This window comes from Doryrhamphus excisus, linkage group LG10 (genome assembly GCF_037039965.1).
Source record: "Doryrhamphus excisus strain RoL-2023G ecotype Guam linkage group LG10, RoL_Dexc_Guam_v1.1, whole genome shotgun sequence".
NCBI classification, from domain to species: domain Eukaryota; kingdom Metazoa; phylum Chordata; class Actinopteri; order Syngnathiformes; family Syngnathidae; genus Doryrhamphus; species Doryrhamphus excisus.
This window is the reverse complement of record NC_136366.1, coordinates 13,100,056-13,119,454: the sequence shown is the minus strand read 5'-3', so window position 1 is coordinate 13,119,454 and position 19,399 is coordinate 13,100,056. Positions and strand designations below refer to the sequence as shown.

Here is a 19,399-nt window from a genome sequence, read left to right as displayed (position 1 = left end):
TCCATTTTTTGAGCTGTGGGCAAAAGGCGGCAGGTCCACCCTGAGTCTCCACTTTACTACCTACATGCAAATTCCACATAAGATATTCCAAAGGGGATTCAAACCCAGATGTCCTGACTGTCAAGATGTGATAAACACTAATCCACCACGCCGGGGGAACTACATTTCACACATAAAAACTGAACCAATAGTCTATTTGCTTGCGAAGGTTTTATTCAACACATCAAAATGGTCAAATATTGGACTCTTGTACAGAGAGTTGTTTTTAAAAAATAAATAGCATGATTAATCATAACAAACACAATAAGCAGTGGCAGCTATGGGTCTGCAGATTACAGGGGCAGAGTTACACTTAAATAAATGAACGACCATAGTAATAATAAGCAAACAGCTAAATAATTCTAGGAATTTTGGCATCATCACAATCATAAACAAGGAGACCCTTTATACAATCATTTCTTGAAAAGTGCTTTTTGCTATTTGAGAAGTCAACCATTATGGCACTATGTCAGGATGCTATGCTAACTTTATATTGTGCTATGTGGCAGTTGGTTCTGATACAGTGTAACTAGTTTATGTAGCACAGTGCCAGTTCTTAACTCACCCGTTTGCCTTGAACCGCAGTTTGGAATCATCAACAGATGTGCACACAGAGAGGTTTGCTGGATGGAGAAGTAAGGTAGTAAGCACAGCAGATAGGATTTGTTTTTGTTTTTTTTGTATTTTCAAAATGCCCCCCCCCCCCAATAACCCCACTTTGCTACAAGAGTGACTTCTCATCGTCTTCAGGCTTCACAGTGAGAATTGTCCCCAGTATGCAGCATCCTTCCCAGTTAAAAGGCCTTGGCGTCTGCCGGTATTTGACGCTTTAGAGGAGGCCGTCTTGCTCAAAAACCGATGGCAAGAGGGAGAAGTCAAAAGGTACAAACTTGATGCCTGTGCCGTGGTAGAATTTGTTCTGAAACTCCACCCTGAAATCAAACATTTACGGAAGGCATTTTAATCTTAAAACATGAGAAATAAATCAAAATGATGTATGAGCCTACTTTAGGACAAAAATATAGCAAATGTCGAGTGTGCTACTTGGTTGCAACCAGCAGAGGTGCTGTTGATTCGGGTTCATATACAGTAGATCAGGGGTCTCAAACACGTGGCCCGCAGGACACTAGTTTGAGGCCCCCGCCTTGATATGAAAGTTTAATGTTAGTGCGGCCCGCGCAAGTTTGATATGGATGCTGTATGGTATCATGTACCCAGAAAAAATTATTTTGTTTGATTAATGTTTATGTTAAATAACTGTTAATAGTTATCCTCTCTATCTGTGTGGAAGTGGTAAGTTTTTGTTTTGTTAGTTTGCGAGTTGGCATGTGTCACAAGACCCTGCAGTTGCGCAATATGTTGTAAATAAAAAAAGTATAAATGTGACTATAGTTGTGCTTTGTCATGTCTACAGGGCTCTAATAATGCTTTGTTAATTTTAATCTGCAAAAAATAATTTGTCTACCCACCAACTATATGTGGTTTCTTAAGTTTGTATTATTTGCCGTTTTATTATTATTATTGATATATTTATTTATTTATTACTGATTGATTGATTTTCTTTATTCTTGATTTGTTTATTTATTTTCCATCTTATTTTGTGTAGAAAAATAAAAAGTAAGATATTTGAGAACAGTGGAATGTTTTATCAGAGCTTTTCTTGTAGAAAATCGGAACCAAAGCAAAGTTTATTCATTTTTCTGTTTTTAATAAATGCGTTTTGGGTTTTTTTGGGAAAACCTGATGCGGCCCAGCCTCGCCCAGACCCTAGCTCCAGTGGCCCCCAGGTAAATTGAGTTTGAGACCCCTGCAGTAGATCATCCACATAGTCGAGGCTTGGCATTTGCGCCCCCAAAAATTCATTTTCTCTGCTTTAAATTATAAATAATTAGATTTTTTCAATGGTTAACTAAGCAGAAAGTGGTTTAATGGCGCTATCTGCAGGGAGAAAAAAGTGCTGCAGCTATTGGCGCTCACAAGTAAGATCCACTCAACACTTTCCGGTAGTATGATATTTTGACAAGACGCAATATTGTGCAACTAGGGATGGGAAGTGATACCGATTCCATTCATGGATTGGGAATAATGGGAATCTATTGTAGTTTACAATGTAAAAATACAACATGACATCTGCTATGGCGGCATTATTCTGCTCATTACCACACCGGTATGGAAACAGGAGTTCAAGACATTCAGAGATAACAATAACCACCCCTAAATGTACGTTTTTTACTTACTGATATCAACATCTAGTTTTATACTGTTCCAGTGCGGCAGAGACTCACCAGTGGAGGCGGAGAGCGTGGAGGAACGCCGACAAACCTTCCATGACCAGCAGGATGGACACGGTGAGAAGCGCAAAGGCGCCAAACGTGGGCACTAAAAACACCACCCCGACTCTCGTTGTGATCCTGAGGCCGAGGCGCATCACCATGTCCCACAGCACCTCTGACAGCTCTAGGCAGCCGATACGGATACGCAAAACGTGAGAAATCCGTATCACAAATTCTGCCTTGGCAGAGTTACCGCGATGATGGCACACTCACGCGCATGTGCCAAGCTGAGAGCCCAGAGTCGCAGATAGGACGCCGTGTTGGAGATGCAGCCCAGGCAGTACTCGATGGTGTGGATGGCCTGGTGCAGGAGCACGTCCGCAAAGTCAAACTGGAGAAGAAATAAAACATAGCTAAAAGTAGCTTTCTTAAAGCTCCTATATTGGAGTATTTTTCATGAAAACTTTTGCATAATAGGAAATAATTGTAAAATTATAGTAAAATAGGTCACTGGTGTGAATTGGAGACTAGGGTTCAATTTCCCCCCTTTGTCATCTCTGTGTGGAGTTTTCATGTTCTCCCCGTGCATGCGTGGGTTTTCTCCGGGTACTCCGGTTTCCTCCCACATTCCAAAAACATGCTAGGTTAATTGGCGACTCCAAATTGTCCATAGGTATGAATGTGAGTGTGAATGGTTGTTTGCCCTGTGATTGGCTGGCCACCAGTCCAGGGTGTACCCCGCCTCTCGCCCGAAGACAGCTGAGATAAGCTCCAGCACCGCCCGAGACCCTCGTGAGGAAAAAGCGGTAGAAAATGAATGAATGAATGAATGGTGTGAATTGGACCTCTTTGGCCGTCTGAGCGTCTCTGTGGGTCATCTCATCGAGCCCCTCTTCCTCGTCATCCTCATAGGACGGCGCTGCCGAACTGTCATCCTCGCTAGCACGCCTCACCCTCTCATAGCCCTGCAAGTTTCAAAATCACTACACAGGGGGACTCAAAATGCTGCAATACTTTACTATGAACCAGACTTACTCTGCGCCTGCGCAGGCCTTTGCCTCCACGATGCATCCAGTACATGAAAACAGGTTTTCCTAAAAGCAAGACGGGAGCACACAGCAGGGCGATCACGAGAAGGAACATTTGTAGACCAGTCTGTGAAGAAAATAAACAGATAAGAGCACTAAAATATAACAACCAGGAAGAGAAATGTACACATTGATGAGTGACAACCAATCAGTGGTGTTGCAGAGAATGTTTGACATGTGGAGCAATATATTGGGCAATTAATTATTTGGACAATATATGAAAATTACAGTGCATTTCTTACATCAATCAAAATATAACTTTCCATTATTGACATTTGTATTCAACTATCTGATCACAAGTCGAAAAGGAGTAGGCTGAAGCAAAAGCTTATAAATGCCTACCCCTTTTAGCAAGATATAATTATGTTCATGCCACAGTCTTGTTTTCCCCTGTTATTATTATCATCGTAATATTATTATTGTTATTATCATAATTGTTATCATTATTACCATTATTATTGTTATTATCATCACCATTATTATAATCGTAATGTCCCTCTGATGCACTTGTTCCTGATCCTATCCATCCTGGTCACTCCCAATGAAAACCTCAGCATCCTCATCTCTGCTACCTCCAGTTCCGCTTCCTGTCTTTCACCCAGTGGCACTGTCTATAGACCATATAGAATGGAATATGATCGATGATTAGTAAAGGAAAAATGCATATTTAAGAAACTTTTGCATGTTTTGCCTACATTTTCAAACATAAAAAAGGCTAAATGAACTAAACTACAAATAAAAGGCATTCAGAAGACATATAGATGCCGTGATATGTTGTACTCTACACTGGTCATTAGGCGTGTTACTTCAATTCTTGAGTCTCTCATTAATATTACCATTTTCATCATTATAGTTGTAACAATTTTTGGATTTTTTTTTTTTTTACAGCGACTGTAAGACAAAGTCAAACTGGCGACTCCAAATTGTCCATAGGTATGAATGTGAGTGTGAATGGTTGTTTGTCTATATGTGCCCTGTGATTGGCTGGCGACCAGTTCAGGGTGTACGCCGCCTCTCGCCCGAAGACAGCTGGGATAGGCTCCAGCACCCCCCCCAAACCCTCGTGAGGAAAAGCGGTAGAAAATGAATGAATGACCTGTAATTTATTGTATTTTGTATCTTTTATACCCTTTTAGTTGTCACGTTGGTTTTGTAATAAATCCATCAGTAAAAGACAAGAACTAGTAGCTGTGTGATCGTTGCACATCCGAGGGAGTTACAACAGCAATGCAAGCCATAGCACTGTTGAACTTTTTGGACTTTTTTTGTCCAAAAAGTCGACAAATGAGGATGAGGATGCAATACCTGTCCCGGATACAGAGGAGTGATGTCCTTTCCCTGCATGACGAACATGTTAATGAAGTGGATGAGGATGCTGGGAGCGTGGCTGGAGTCCCGCACGCTGAAGGCTAGCCACTTGTAAAGAATCATGAAGACCAGATAGCCGAAGAGACAGAGCAGGAAGAGCAGCTCAGGAAGAAAGAGCAGATAAACGTCGTATTTCTGTTGGAAGTGCCTGGTTGGGGGGGGAAACCAGAGGGCAAAGGTTAGCTTAGCAAAGCTAAAATAATAAACAAAGTTCACAGCTGTGGTGACTCACAAGTGATTGAAGACACTCAGAACCACACCGAAGCTCATGTGGATGACACCGATGATCACCGACATCTTCATCTTGTACGAGTTGAGGAAGGACAGCCGGTTGACCGCCATGCTCCATATCTTTGCCAATACGAAAAATACAGCATGTGATACTAGACATCATTTGGGCTTTGTCTTAAGCGGATTTACTCACAGGATCGATGCCGAAGGGGTATGGTCCGGCGAACACTCCGCTGACGTTAGGGTCTAACGTGAGCAAAGCATTTGTTTGAAGAGTTTTGTTCCTGGAATGTACAACGTAGGTTTATATATCGCTCCCTTCCAGCCATGTGACAACTTCCTGTAGAGCAACATACGTCCAGCGCTGACTGGTGAACATGGCCTTGACGCTCCAACCCGAGCCAAAAATGTTGAGCGATTTGGAGAAGCAGTCGTTGTAAATGAGGCCGGTGTAGATGGAGAAGAGCCCCATCATGAGGATGATGTAACGCCCGTTGAAGAAGGTGGTCCATATCTGCGGAGAGACATAAGCATAATGTCTGCTCGCTATAATGACGTTTCTAATGATGAAGGACAGCGCGCAGACCTCACAGCGAGGAGACTAGGGTTCAATTCCACCCTCAGCCATCTCTGTGTGGAGTTAACATGTTCTCCCTGTGCATACGTGAGTTTACTCCGGGTACTCCGGTTTCCTCCCACATTCCAAAAACATGCTAGGTTAATTGGCCACTCCAAATTGTCTATAGGTATGAATGTGAGTGTGAATGGTTGTTTGTCTATATGTGCCCTGTGATTGGCTGGCCCCGCCTCTCGCCCAAAGACAGCTGGGATAGGCTCCAGCACCCCCCTGCGACCCTCGTGAGGAAAAGCGATAGAAAATGAATGAATGATGAAGGACGCTCTGACCTCGTTACTGGAGCGTTTCCTCGTCTGCTTCTTTTCCGTCAGCACCATCCAGAACGCGAAGAGGCTCATGACCATGCCGTGGCCCAGGTCCCCGAACATGACGGCGAACAGGAAGGGGAAGGTGATGATGGTGTAAGGCGCTGTTGGATTTAGAACAAAAAACTTAACACCTTTGAGGCAAATGTTCAGACCAGATACTGACTTAAACGACTTAAATGACTTAAAACGATTTCATGGGCTGCTTACCTGGGCTCACCTCGCGATAATCCCCCACCCCGTAGGCCTCCACGATGCTCTGAAACCCTGATGTGAACTTGTTGGTTCTGACCAGAGTGGGAGGGGTGTCAGCACTCGGGATGCGGTTCACAAACGATGGAACAGTTGCGTCACCTTTTCTCTAGCAGTAGAACCGTAAAAACATAAAAATGCATAGCAAATTAAATCAACTTTATTTCTAGAGCACTTTTCCTGCAAAGACATGCAACACAAAGTGCTTTACAGAATTAAAAACAATTACCACAATTAAAAAGAAAAACAATTACAAAGAAAGCCCCTCCCCTCCCACCCTCCATACTAGACACACACACACACACACACAATAGGGAGACATGGCATGGCACTGAGGATCAAGGAAACACCACCTTTGGGGCCGTCCACACTAGGAGGAGCCGCCATCGGGGGACCAGCACCCGGGCCCCCCGACTCCAACAGATGGGCGTACCCCCACATCAAAGGGAGGAACCCCCAGCCGGCCGGGTCGAAGGGACCCAAGGATGGCACCCCCTCAGCAGACCCGACACAGCCCCCACCCCGGTGTGGAGGACCCCCCCTGAGGAAACACTGGAGTTAAAAGCTAAAGACTAAAAGCATAAAATAGGACTAAAAAGATAAAAACGGGGCGGCACGGCGTTCGAGTGGTTAGCGCACAGACATCACAGCTAGCAGACCAGGATGCAATTCCACCATCGGCCATCTCTGTGTGGAGTTTGCATGTTTTCTCCAGGTACTCCGGTTTACTCCCACATTCCAAAAACATGCTAGGTTAATTGGAGACTCCAAATTGTCCATAGGTATGAATGTGAGTGTGAATGGTTGTTTGTCTATATGTGCCCTGTGATTGGCTGGCGACCAGTCCGGGGTGTACCCTGCAAATCGCCTGAAGACAGCTGGGATAGGCTCCAGCACCCCCCGCGACCCTCGTGAGGAAAAAGCGGTAGAAAATGAATGAATGAATGAAGATAAAAACGTATGAGGGATTGTTGACTAGGCATCAGTTATGTTACACTGATGGAGCCGCTGAATGGCATCCTGAAAAATTTTATCTTAATTTAGAATAAACAAATTGGAGGCTAGTTAGCTCGGTAGCATGGTATGTTTAAAGCAGGGGGCCGTCTCATGTCCCTGCAGTGAGGGCATAGCCTAGGACAATACGTATATTCACAGAGCAGAGCCTCTTCTTACCGAACCGTCTTCTAGCGCCCTCCGCAGGTTGGCCAGGTCACTGACAGGACACCACACTTCAGCGATCAAACATTTGTTGGTGACGTCAAAGCTGCAGAGGTTGAGGATGTGGTAGATGGCCTTCATCTTTTTCACCTGCACGACCCAACTGTACGCCGACTCCGAGGCCTTCTGCAGGACCTGCTTCAGGTAGTCCTCGGTGCGATGAAGAACCTGCAGGACGGCATCGGTAACTCACTCGATGCGGATGAACATGAAGACATGAGCGGTCCTACATTGTTGAGGTCTTGGATGCGTGTCCTTAAGCTATCCAACATGTCCGCCCGCTCCTCGTCGTTCTCAGGGTGAGGATAAAGATGGCAGTGGTAACTGAGGACGTGGACACAACATGAGAAGGAGTTGAGCCGTGCGGAGGCTGACGTGCGGCGTGGAAGAACCTACCAATCGCAGATTTTCTGAACTTTCTGCCCAATCTGGTCTCCCCAGAATGAGATTAAGAAGACCACATTCTTGCTTATCTCACCCTGCAACCACACATTAATACACCGTTAGTCAAGTTTAGCTCACCGTTAGCTTTTTTCATATAACCACACAGTGGTTTTTCCTCACAGGGGTCGCGGAGGGTGCTGGGGTCTATCCCAGCTGTCTTCGGGTGAGAGGCAGGGTACACCCTGGACTGGTGGCCAGCCAATCACAGGGCACATATAGACAAACAACCATTCACACTCACATTCATACCTATGGACAATTTGGAGTCGCCAATTAACCTAGCATGTTTTTGGAATGTGGGAGGAAACCGGAGTACCCGGAGAAAACCCACGCTTGAACAGGGAGAACATGCAAACTCCACACAGAGATGGCCGAGGGTGGAATTAGCTGTGAGGTCTGCGTGCTAACCACTAGACCGCCATGCCGCCTAGTATAGTAGACATAATAAGAGTAAATAAGATTTGGGCTCATTTGTGTTGCTATTAATGTGTTCCCCAGGGTAGCTGAGTGGTGGGTGGACAGGAAGTCACGTCTGGGGTTCAGATTTGAGTTTTGTCTTAGCATGGGTTACAGCTAGGGATGTGCAATAATTATCGGTACTGATAATTAAAGAAGTATCACCCCGATATAGTAAAAGTCTGTTCTTTCCGGCGATCAAGTGTGGCGTTCGTGCGTTGCACCGAACTACTGACACCATGAATGAAAATGCTGTAGGTCTAGTTTTTGCTACACTACTCACACTCATTATTGAAAAGCATGTTCCTTCGTCTCACCGTATCGAGATCGGCGAGGTTCTCGTCCACTTCCGTGTAGCTGAGGATGGTGTAGCCCTTACACACCCTCCACAACATTCGCTCAAAGGCCTCAACTTTGACCCGCTGGATGAGACCGGAGATAAATCTACAAAGGGAGCACACGGCAGGAGTCAACATTTAAAGTACAACCGGTATTGCGAACATAATGACAGCTCACCCAAGCTTGGCTCCGAGTCTTTGCATACCGGTGCACCCGGTCACCGAGTCCGTCTCCATGGTGGGGAACTCTTCATACTGGGGACCAAGAGCCTCATGCTAATTATGGAAAGGGACAATGCATCATTCCTGACAGCTTTTCTTTCAGCTACAAAGCTCACACCAAGGAATGTGTTTATTCTACAGCAGTGGTGTCGAAAACATTCATTCATTTTCTACCGCTTATTCCTCACAAGGGGGTGCTGGAGCCTATCCCAGCTGTCTTCAGGCGATTTGCAGGGTACACCCCGGACTGGTGGCCAGCCAATCACAGGGCACATATAGACAAACAACCATTCACACTCACATTCATACCTATGGACAATTTGGAGTCGCTAATTAACCTAGCATGTTTTTGGAGTGTGGGAGGAAACCGGAGCACCCGGAGAAAACCCATACATACACAGGGCAAACTCCACACAGAGATGGCCGAGGGTGGAATTGAACTTGGGTCTCCTAGCAGTGTGGTCTGTGTGCTAACCACTCGACCGCCATGCAGCCTGGTGTCTAAATCATTAATTCATTCATTTTCTACCGCTTTTCCTCACGAGGGTTGCGGGGGGTGCTGGAGCCTATCCCAGCTGTCTTTGGGCGAGAGGCGGGGTACACCCTGGACTGGTGGCCAGCCAATCACAGGGCACATATAGACAAACAACCATTCACACTCACATTCATACCTATGGACTACTCGGAGAAAACCCACGCATGCACGGGGAGAACATGCAAACTCCACACAGAGATGGCAGCGGGTGGAATTGAACCCTGGTCTCCTAGCTGTGAGGTCTGTGCGCTAACCACTCATCCGCCGTGCCGCACTTTGGGCACTTTTATTCATTTATTATCAACTCCGATACCCACTATGTTAGAAAGTGGGGCTCATTTGTAGTTGGGAAGCACTTTGGGTGTGTGACCAATCACAGCAGAGTAGGCTGGCCCTGAGTGGAATAAATTATAACAGACCGCTTTTGTCGGGAAGCACAAATCCAAGGAAATACAGCTGGAATAGGTGCAGATTATGGAAGATCTAGCTCTACTTTTCTGTGCGGGTTATTGTGTGTAGCTGCTCTATAGGAGTCCACAACTTAATACAAAGAGAGGAAAAATTAGTATAATAATAGGTTCCCTTTAACAGCTGTGGCTGCAGGCAACCTTGTGATGTATTTTTAAATGAATTGCATAAGATGGGCGGTACGGCGGATGAGTGGTTAGCGCACAGACCTCACAGCTAGGAGACAATGGTTCAATTCCACCCTCGGCCATCTCTGTGTGGAGTTTGCATGGTCTCCCCGTGCATGCGTGGGTTTTCTCCAGGTACTCCCACATTCCAAAAACATGCTAGGTTAATTGGCGACTCCAAATTGTCCATAGGTATGAATGTGCGTGTGAATGGTTGTTTGTATATATGTGCCCTGTGATTGGCTGGCGACCAGTCCATGGTGTACCCTGCCTCTCGCCCGAAGATAGCTGGGATAGGCTCCAGCACCCCTGTGACCCTCGTGAGGAAAAAGCGGTAGAAAATGAATGAATGCATAAGATGGTATAGCGGCATTTAAAGCATCACGGATGGTTAGCATGCAGCAGCTTTACTTCTGCATACGTCCTGTCCTCTTTGTGTCTGTGTGAAAGCTATGCAGTGACACACTCACTCTTGAGCGACTGTGTATGAAGGTGCGCGTGATCTTCAGCATGTGTGTGTACTCGATGAGCTCCAGGAGGTTCCTCTGCAGCTTCTCTTTGTTCCTCGCCACCTCGCTGAGCTCCATCTCCAGCCTCTGGAGCTGCTCCTGAAGATAAGAAGACATCCAACATCACAATATAGAACATCAAATGTTGTTACTGATGTCCAAAACGCACCATGATCTCCAGCACTTGTCTTGGCGGAGGAGCAAGTGGACTCTCATCTTCCTCAGGAATAGCGATATGAGACTTCTGGATCTCTCTCAGAAGGTAACCTAATAACAAAAGTCATTTAGGTTCTTTTCAATGCCGCGTTTTATGTGTGACCTCAAGGTGTCCACGCCTTGCCTAGAATCCTCTCCATCTCCTCGCATCTCTTGATCTCGCTGACAAAGCGGCGCTGAAATGAGCTGACACTTGGATTGAGCTGGAAGCAAAGTCGGGGTCAGGAGGTGGCAGGTTATCAGTCAACATGGCTCACGGTGATCGTTTTACTGCACACTCGGCAAAACACGTCCAATTACACACATGACTCTCTAACCTAACAAATAAATCCAATACAGGAACTCCCTCACAACTGTCTGTATAGATACAAATACCTCTAAATTTTATTTAACAAGTACATTAAAATAAGCTGCTTTGGTTGTTTTCGGTGTGTGTCACTATGTCAATAAGAGTCCCTCATTTATCAACGTTAATTGGTTCCAAACCCAACTTGTGACAAATGAATCTCCAAATAAATAGAATATTTTCATAGTTCGAGCATAGAAAACCTGTTTACGACCATCTAAATACAGGTCTTAACATTATTAGAGCCCTCTAAACATGAAATAACACCCCTACAGTCACCTTTACACTCATATTACCCAATGTGGTACCTATAGTAGCTTGTGTTGTTATTGCGATTATCATTATTATTGCGACATTCAATCCTGCAATAGAAGCCTGTTGTTTCCGGCGATCAAGTCTGGTGCTTATGTTTCACCTACTGACACCTAGTGGCCAGTGAAGCCTACTGCATATTGGATGCGTCTTCTTAATGCCTTACAATTATATTTTTGCTCAAAAATGTATGAAAGCAAATTTTACTTTATTTGCTTAAATTGAGTATTTTCAGTATTGCTTTGGATGCTATTGGATGCGTCTTCTTAATGCCTTACAATTATATTTTTGCTCAAAAATGTATGAATAGTATGCACATTGAAGCAAATTTTACTTTATTTGCTTAAATTTAGTATTTTCAGTATTGCTTTGAAAATACTCAATACTTGCTTAAATTGAGTATTTTCAAAGCAATTGAGTATTTTCAGTATTACTTTGAAAATACTCAATACTTGCTTAAATTGAGTATTTTCAAAGCAATTGAGTATTTTCAGTATTGCTTTGAAATACTCAATTTAAGCAAGTATTGAGTATTTTCAAAGCAATTGAGTATTTTCAGTATTGCTTTGAAAATACTCAATACTTGCTTAAATTGAGTATTTTCAAAGCAATACTGAAAATACTCAATTGAGTATTTTCAAAGCAATACTGAAAATACTCAATTTAAGCAAACAAAGTAAAATTTGCTTTCATACATTTTTGTGCAAAAATATAATTGTAAGGCATTAAGAACACACATCCAATCTGCAGTAGGCTTCACTAGCCACTAGGTGTCAGTAGGTGAAACATAATCACCAGACTTGATCGCAGGAACAGTATTTTCAGTATTGCTTTGAAAATACTCAATTTAAGCAAGTAAAGTCAAATTTGCTTCAATATACAGATATACTTGGTTACTGCATCTCTTTAACAATTGGACATTTCAACTTTGCACAGTTACGTTTATGCTGATTGCACAACATTGATACAGGAGAACTGATAATACATGTTTTCATTTGTATTGCATTTAAAAAATATATTATTGGTACTACAGTCTGCTATTGTGGCTGCTGTTAAAGTATCTGAAATCAGCAGATGCACAATGAGATACATTGTGGTCATCTACAACCAAGCATGTTAAGGTGTATGATTTTTCATATAGCTTTTGGGTTGTGCAGGTGTACCTAATGCTAGCTAGACTATTAAGGGACGTGTATGCATAATATAGAATAACAACAAAAGTAGACGTGCTTATTTAGCTGAATAGAGAATAGTGTCGGCTGTGTACTTACATCTCGAAACTCGACCAAGCCCAGTTCGCCGAGTTCACTGATGCAGTCGTATTCCGACCCAGACTGCAGGAACAGCTGGGCCAAGCACATCTCCTCACTCCGGAACACCATCTTTTAAATGTTAAATCCGCTTCCCGGTCGTATCTTGAACCTCGATCTGTTTATTTCCTGCGGAACGTCACAGTGCGCTGCAACCCCTTCGCCAATTAGCACGAGGATTAATTATGACTAATGATTTGGGATTATTCTGCACTTCATTCTGGCTTCCGTTGCAGTCGCGTGGTTCCCTTTGAAAACAAGCTCGCCGTTTAAACAGGACGATAGCCGAGACAAAAGCCTTGCTTGGGCATCTTCTGCGTGGAGAGACCAGATATCGCCACCTTTTTAAACACCTGTCATGACGCCGTTAAAAGACGCATCAGCGCTAGGCCGTAAACGACAACGGTGATTTAAAAAAAGATAATTAATCCAATTGATGGTCAAGTTAGGGCTTCAGTGCACGTTGAAAACGCCACCGTGCGAGCGAGATGCGCGGGCCTTTCTTTTACTTCGGTCGGCAATTGACACAGATTGAGCCTAGCTGGGGGTTGCCAGATCTGACGAATACCCCTCGGACATCAACGCTAGCAATAAACACCTAAAGATAGATTTTGCAATCGCTCAGTAAAAAAAAATCGTTGTGTTATATATGGAACTGTTTTGGTTCTATTTTAAACCACAATTAATACGCTTTTAAACATATTTTTTTCGAGATTTGGAGAGTTTTTCAAAAACCTGGCAACCCTCACTGAAAGCGGCTCTACCGTCTCTCCTTTGTGTGACAGCGATACCCGTCACACAAACCTCACATTTTTGCCGAAACTCTTATAATTTACCCTTCTTACCCGTCGTCCTCACATTTAAAAAAGTTTATCGCAAACTTCTATTAAAAAGAAAAAAAAATCTTTCCCGGTAATGCAGGTGACAATATTCACGTTTTCCGTATTTCCACAGGCCATTTTGCCAACAGTACTTTACACAGAGTATGGCATTTAAAATGTAACTAAGGGATGGCAGTACCTGATTAAAGCTGGAGTTGGTGTCCTGGCGGAAACTAGTTTGTTGCTGGAAGTGCTCATTCTCCTGTAGAAACATCTTCCATGTTCAAAAGAAGACCTAGACTTCCATAAAAAGCTGTAGAAAATGTGATTTAATTATGAATACCCTGAGACATGAAGATACAGGAGTGCAGAAGACTATGCATATAAATAGAAAACCTAAACCGCAATAATTTAAAGTAAAATATATTGGCCCTCTAAATAAAGCCTGAGCACTGCAATAACAATAAACTGTTAAATTGTACAGTTCTTTAGTGCATGTCTACCTATTGAAGTGACTTTACGTCTTCAGACCCTGAGCCAGCCTGTTGAGTTCCTGCGACAGAGCAGTCACCGTATCGAGGATCCTCTGCTTGTCCTTTTCCTCCAGCCTTGCCTCGCACCTCTGTGCGAATTTATCAGGATGCCAGAGCGTCTGTTGCTTCCGTAGCGCCTTCCGAAAACCCACAGCATCCTTGCGGTCCACGCCGTGCAGCATCACGTCCGCCATCTCCTGAACGGTGCCGCGTGGTGCCGGCCAGGGGATGTCGGCGTAGCTAAGCAGCTTGGCTTCCCTGTCTTCAGCCGCCCCGGCGTTGAAGGTGGCCGCACACATTTGATCGTAGCGGCGCTTCTTGCCCTGACGGGTCTCTTCTTCTTTGCGTGCGGCGCGTGCCAAATACTCATTGTGTTCTTTCTGGAGCCTCTCATGCAGCTCCTTGTAGTTCTGCTCCTCACCCTCTCGCTTGCTCTTCTTCTTCTTCTTCCAGCCAGACGATGACGCGGCCGCTATTCTCTGAGCTTCAGCGTGTTTCTTAGAGAAATATTCTCTTCTAATACGGTCAGCCCAGTCCCCATAGTCCTCCTCTTCGTCATCAACAGGAAGGAAGTCGTCCGCTGGGAAGCCCAAAAAAAAAAACGCAACAGTGATACTTGGACAATGGACCCAACATTCACTCATCCATTTTCTACCGCGGGGGTGCTGGAGCCTATCCCAGCGGGAGAGGCGGGGTACACCCTGGACTGGTCGCCAGCCAATCACAGGGCAGACAAACAACCATTCACACTCACATTCATACCTATGGACAATTTGGAGTCGCCAATTAACCTAGCATGAAACCGGAGTACCCGGAGAAAACCCACACATGCATGGGGAGAACATGCAAACTCCACACAGAGATGGCCAAGGGTGGAATCGAACCATGGTCATCCTAGCTGCGAGGTCTGCGCGCTAACCACTAGATCACCATGCCAAACAGATAACTAGAAAATTAAATAAGACTTTATCTTACCGTCATAAACTCCAAATGTTTCACAGAATTCGTCCTCACATTCGCCAAATAGCTTTTCCATCCAGTCTCGTTCCGCGTCAGCCTCTGACCGACCGCTTGTGCTTGCGGCTGTGCTTGTCTGAATGAATTAAAATATGCCACACATTCATAGTGAGGATGCATTTTTCAATATTTTGTAATATGGTAGTAAAATAGTAACATTTCTGCTTTTTCTTTATGCCTTTTTCTCTAGTTTTCCCATTTTTTGCTGGTTTTGGTTTCTCATTTTATTTCTACAATGTGCCATGGACCAATAACAAGTGGCCCCTGGGCTGCACTTTGCACACCAGTGCTTTTATAGGGATTTAGCATGTGACATGATGTCAACAATGTTAGTAACTACAACACACATCAACTATTCAACTTGTCCACTTCCTTCTTAGGGAGTGAACGATGGTAATTAAAAATAGAGAAGTGGAGTGTTGTTGCAGCTGGAACCAATCGATGCGTCACAGTCATTTTTAATTGCACATGGTAATACGAAATTATTATAAACATGTCATAGTCTACCTCTGTGCGTTTGCTCCAGTTCAGGAGATCCTGGGGCGTCACTCCGGCAATGTTAGAGGCGTTCATGGCCTCTGGACAGCGTTTTCTGAGAGGTACAACCAAGTCGTCATAAGCTGGATGAAGAAATCAATCATTAGTTGTTGTTTTTTTTATATTCACTTTAGGAGTACAACCTATATTGCATTGTGACCCTAGTGGTGCAGTGACTCATCATATCCAGCAGACGGAGCTGCAGTTTACATGTGCGGTAGTTCGTACACAGTAATATGTTTGCTGCCACCCAGACGACTGGAGTGGAATAGTATCGAACAGCTTTCAGTCAACAAGCCATATATGTTTAAGATTATTATATATAATATTTATCCAAAATAGGTTGGCATATAAAACTGAAGCCTAGTCAAGTTGCAAAATAAGATACTGCACCCACGGGTACTCAAAATACATTACCACACATCGCATAGATAAAATATCATGTAATCTATTCATTGTCTTCCTCACCCGTTTTCCCGTGTTTCAGGGCCCTGTTGACGGCGACGTGTAGCGCCGTGTTTCCCTTCCTGTCCCTCCGGAGCGCATCCGCTCCGTGTTCGAGGAGCAGCCGTAGCATGGCGTCGTCCCCCAGGCTACACGCCAGATGCAGCGGGCTCCTCTGTCTCTTGCCCTGGGTGAAGTTTACGTCCAAGTCCTGGTGCTTCCGTAGGTAGGACTTGAGTTTGAGCAAGCTGCCCTCTTCCACGTACTTCCACAGCCGTTTCTGGTCGTGGGTCAGCATTTCAAGTAGTGCCGTCGGTTTATTGTGGGTAAAATATAGGTTTGTTTTCGCCTAGCGGGCTGTAGCATTGTTAGCTAATAATGGCGTCGGTCCGTCAACATTTAAGTTCCGGAGCAATTACAGGAAGAACACAAATGTTCCGGTAGTGGCGTCAATGTTCCACTAGATGTCAGTGTAAGATTATCTTATAAAAACATGCATTTTTAAAATTCATGATTAGTCCGACGTTATTAAAACGTGTGAGCTTGTTGCCACCCGAACGACTAGATGACGTAATCAAGGTACGACATGGAAATGTCTCCTGAGGGAAACATAAAATATACAACAAATACTAGTACAGTACCAGTACTGTACATACTATATGTAAACACAAAACAAGAACGAAAAAATACAATTAAAAATGAAAATTATTTTCAGCCAAAAACTTTACTTTAGTATCTATTTATTGATTATTAATATTTCCCTTAACATTGTACTAACTCTATAGTTGTCAGTTTATTTACTCATATTACCATATTGGTGTTTTGTCCAATGTACGTGTCCCATTACATGGTGTAAAAAATAAGGCTGCATTTGAGAAGAAGAACATCATATCAACAGTAAAATACGGTGGTGGTTGTGTGATGGTCTGGGGGTGTTTTGCTGCGTCAGGACCTAGAAGACTTGAATTCTGCTCTCTACCAAAAAATCCTGAAGGAGTTGACCTCAACGTGCAACAGGACAATGATCCACAACACACCAGCAAGTCCACCTCTGATTGGCTAAAGAAAAACAAAATGAAGACTTTGGAGTGGCCTTGTCAAAGTCCTATTGAGGACTCAATCCTATTGAGATGCTGTGGCATGACCTTAAAAAGGTGCTTCATGCAAAAGAAGAGTGAATCAAAATTCCTCCTCAGTGCTATAAGAGACTATTTGCAAGTTATCACAAGTGCTTGATTGCAGTTGTTGCTGCTGAGGTTTGCCCAACCAGTTATTAGGTTTAGAGGGCTAACACTTTTTCCACACAGAGGACCATGTAGGTTTGGAATTTTTCATTTGAAAACTGCATTTGGCGGCATGGCGGCCGAGTGGTTAGCGCACAGACCTCACAGCTAGGAGACCAGGGTTCAATTCCACCCTCGGCCATCTCTGTGTGGAGTTTGCATGTTCTCCCCGTGCATGCGTGGGTTTTCTCCCACATTCCAAAAACATGCTAGGTTAATTAGCGACTCCAAATTGTCCATGGGTATGAATGTGAATGTGAATGGTTGTGATTGGCCCTGTGATTGGCTGGCCACCAGTCCAGGGTGTACCCCGCCTCTCGCGGGATAGGCTCCAGCATCCCCGTGACCCTGGTGAGGAAAAAGCAGTAGAAAATGAATGAATGAATGAACATTATTAGAGTCCTCTATACATAAAATAACACCCCTATAGTCACCTTACTCGTACTGCCCAACATAGTAAACATAATAAGAGTCATTTCATCCATGAATAGGGCGGCACGGTGGTTGAATGGTTAGCGTGCAGACCTCACAGCTTGGAGACCAGGGTTCGATGCCACCCTCGGCCATCTCTGTGTGGAGTTTGCATGTTGAATTTGCAGGTATGAATGTGAGTGTGAATGGTTGTTTGTCTATATGTGCCCTGTGATTGGCTGGCCACCAGTCCAGGGTGTACCCCGCCTCTCGCCCCAAGACAGCTGGGATAGGCTCCAGGACCTACCGTGAGGAAAACTGCATTTTGTGTTCAGTTGTGACTATTATTCCAATTTGTTTGATAATCTGAATCATTTAAATGTGACAAATATACAAAAAAAAGAGGGCAAACACTTTTCAACAGCACTGTATGTCCTAATGAGGCTACACTGGCTTTACCTGCAAGCCATCACATTAAGCAAGCATGCAGCTGAGCCTCTTCAGCCCTACTGCAGATCACAGAGTGTCCTTTTAGTTCCTAAAGGAAAAGACAGGATGCGGGAGGAGTGATGAAGAAGGGCCACTTTGTGCAGTGGCGCTGACTTATACTGGGACGCTTTACAATACGGCCAAGATCCGGAGCGTCTTCCACCACCACCACCGCCACCACCACCACCACCCTCGGAAACGACGTGTCTCCACTAACGATCACGGCCTTGTGTGAACGCCTTTGAAAGGAAAGCAGAAAGAGTCGTCTCATTTGTCACTTCAGGTGTTCTCGCTCTCTATCTCTATCTCTCGCACGTCCACCGCTGAAATCCAGATTCATAATTCAGGTTTCAAAACAAGACGCAAGGACACTTAAACGTACGATGCGTCAGAAAGACAGGATATCCCTGATCAGGAACCGCCCTCGTGTCTTTCCTGTTTGACCTTCTGGCTCCTGTAACGTCTGCTCAAGGGATCTGCAAGAAAAAGGACTCAGTCCCCCCCATCCCGCCAAAATCTGCGTCCTCGCCATGCCAGCCTGCTTATCCTCCATTGTTAGAAAAGTGTGTAGTCTTCCTGTGTGTCTATTTTCTCTGTGTGACCTCCTTTATTGACTTTGGATTTATGACAGGAGGACACGCGCTTGCAGCACACAGCACGTCCTGATTTAAAAGACAAACAATAGCATGGCCACCCATTGATATGGTTATTCATGGCTGGCGACCCCACGGAAACGATCACACTTTAGTTTCTACACCAGGCAAAGCACAGGAAAGAGGAAAGAACGCTGATTGGCTGTTCTTTCATATAGAAAGATTTAATAATAATGTATTATGTTTGGAAAATGACATGATATTTATAAAAAATGGTTTGCTCACCACTTGAGATTCTCAAATTGTTTGCCATGATTGTGTTAATTCAGGAAAAGGGTCAATAGTTTTAACAGAAGAATTGTAAATAAAAAGATTTATTTGTCATTGTTACAGTCAATATAAAAACTAAATGACGTAAAATTAGACATTTTTAATGATTTAAGTTGTCTGAAGAATAGCTTAATAGTTTTTGTTATGCAAAACAAAGATATTTATTAAGAAGGGTGCTTGTATTTGTCACATACATGGCAAAATTGC

General features: G+C 44.1%; 2 protein-coding genes across 2 annotated transcripts; both read right to left on the bottom strand.

Annotated features, from left to right (window-relative positions):
• Window positions 1–195: 195 nt before the first annotated feature.
• On the bottom strand, window positions 196–13,495 carry atp6v0a2a (ATPase H+ transporting V0 subunit a2a). The gene is made up of 20 exons (XM_078794153.1): window positions 12,696–13,495; window positions 10,891–10,969; window positions 10,720–10,817; window positions 10,512–10,649; window positions 8,828–8,925; window positions 8,629–8,755; window positions 7,808–7,890; window positions 7,642–7,735; window positions 7,367–7,579; window positions 6,152–6,302; window positions 5,906–6,045; window positions 5,356–5,513; window positions 5,193–5,283; window positions 5,001–5,119; window positions 4,706–4,916; window positions 3,348–3,467; window positions 3,158–3,277; window positions 2,586–2,703; window positions 2,325–2,496; window positions 196–971 (listed from the first exon to the last, which is right to left on the bottom strand). The coding sequence occupies exons 1-20, from the start codon at window positions 12,804–12,806 to the stop codon at window positions 869–871; spliced, it is 2,544 nt and encodes an 847-aa protein (XP_078650279.1). The 5' UTR covers window positions 12,807–13,495; the 3' UTR covers window positions 196–868.
• A 122-nt stretch (window positions 13,496–13,617) lies between these two features.
• nfkbil1 (nuclear factor of kappa light polypeptide gene enhancer in B-cells inhibitor-like 1) lies at window positions 13,618–16,551 on the bottom strand. The gene is made up of 4 exons (XM_078794154.1): window positions 16,111–16,551; window positions 15,613–15,725; window positions 15,064–15,181; window positions 13,618–14,668 (listed from the first exon to the last, which is right to left on the bottom strand). Exons 1-4 carry the CDS (start codon window positions 16,382–16,384, stop codon window positions 14,073–14,075), a joined length of 1,101 nt encoding a protein of 366 aa, XP_078650280.1. The 5' UTR covers window positions 16,385–16,551; the 3' UTR covers window positions 13,618–14,072.
• Between the last annotated feature and the right edge of the window lie 2,848 nt (window positions 16,552–19,399).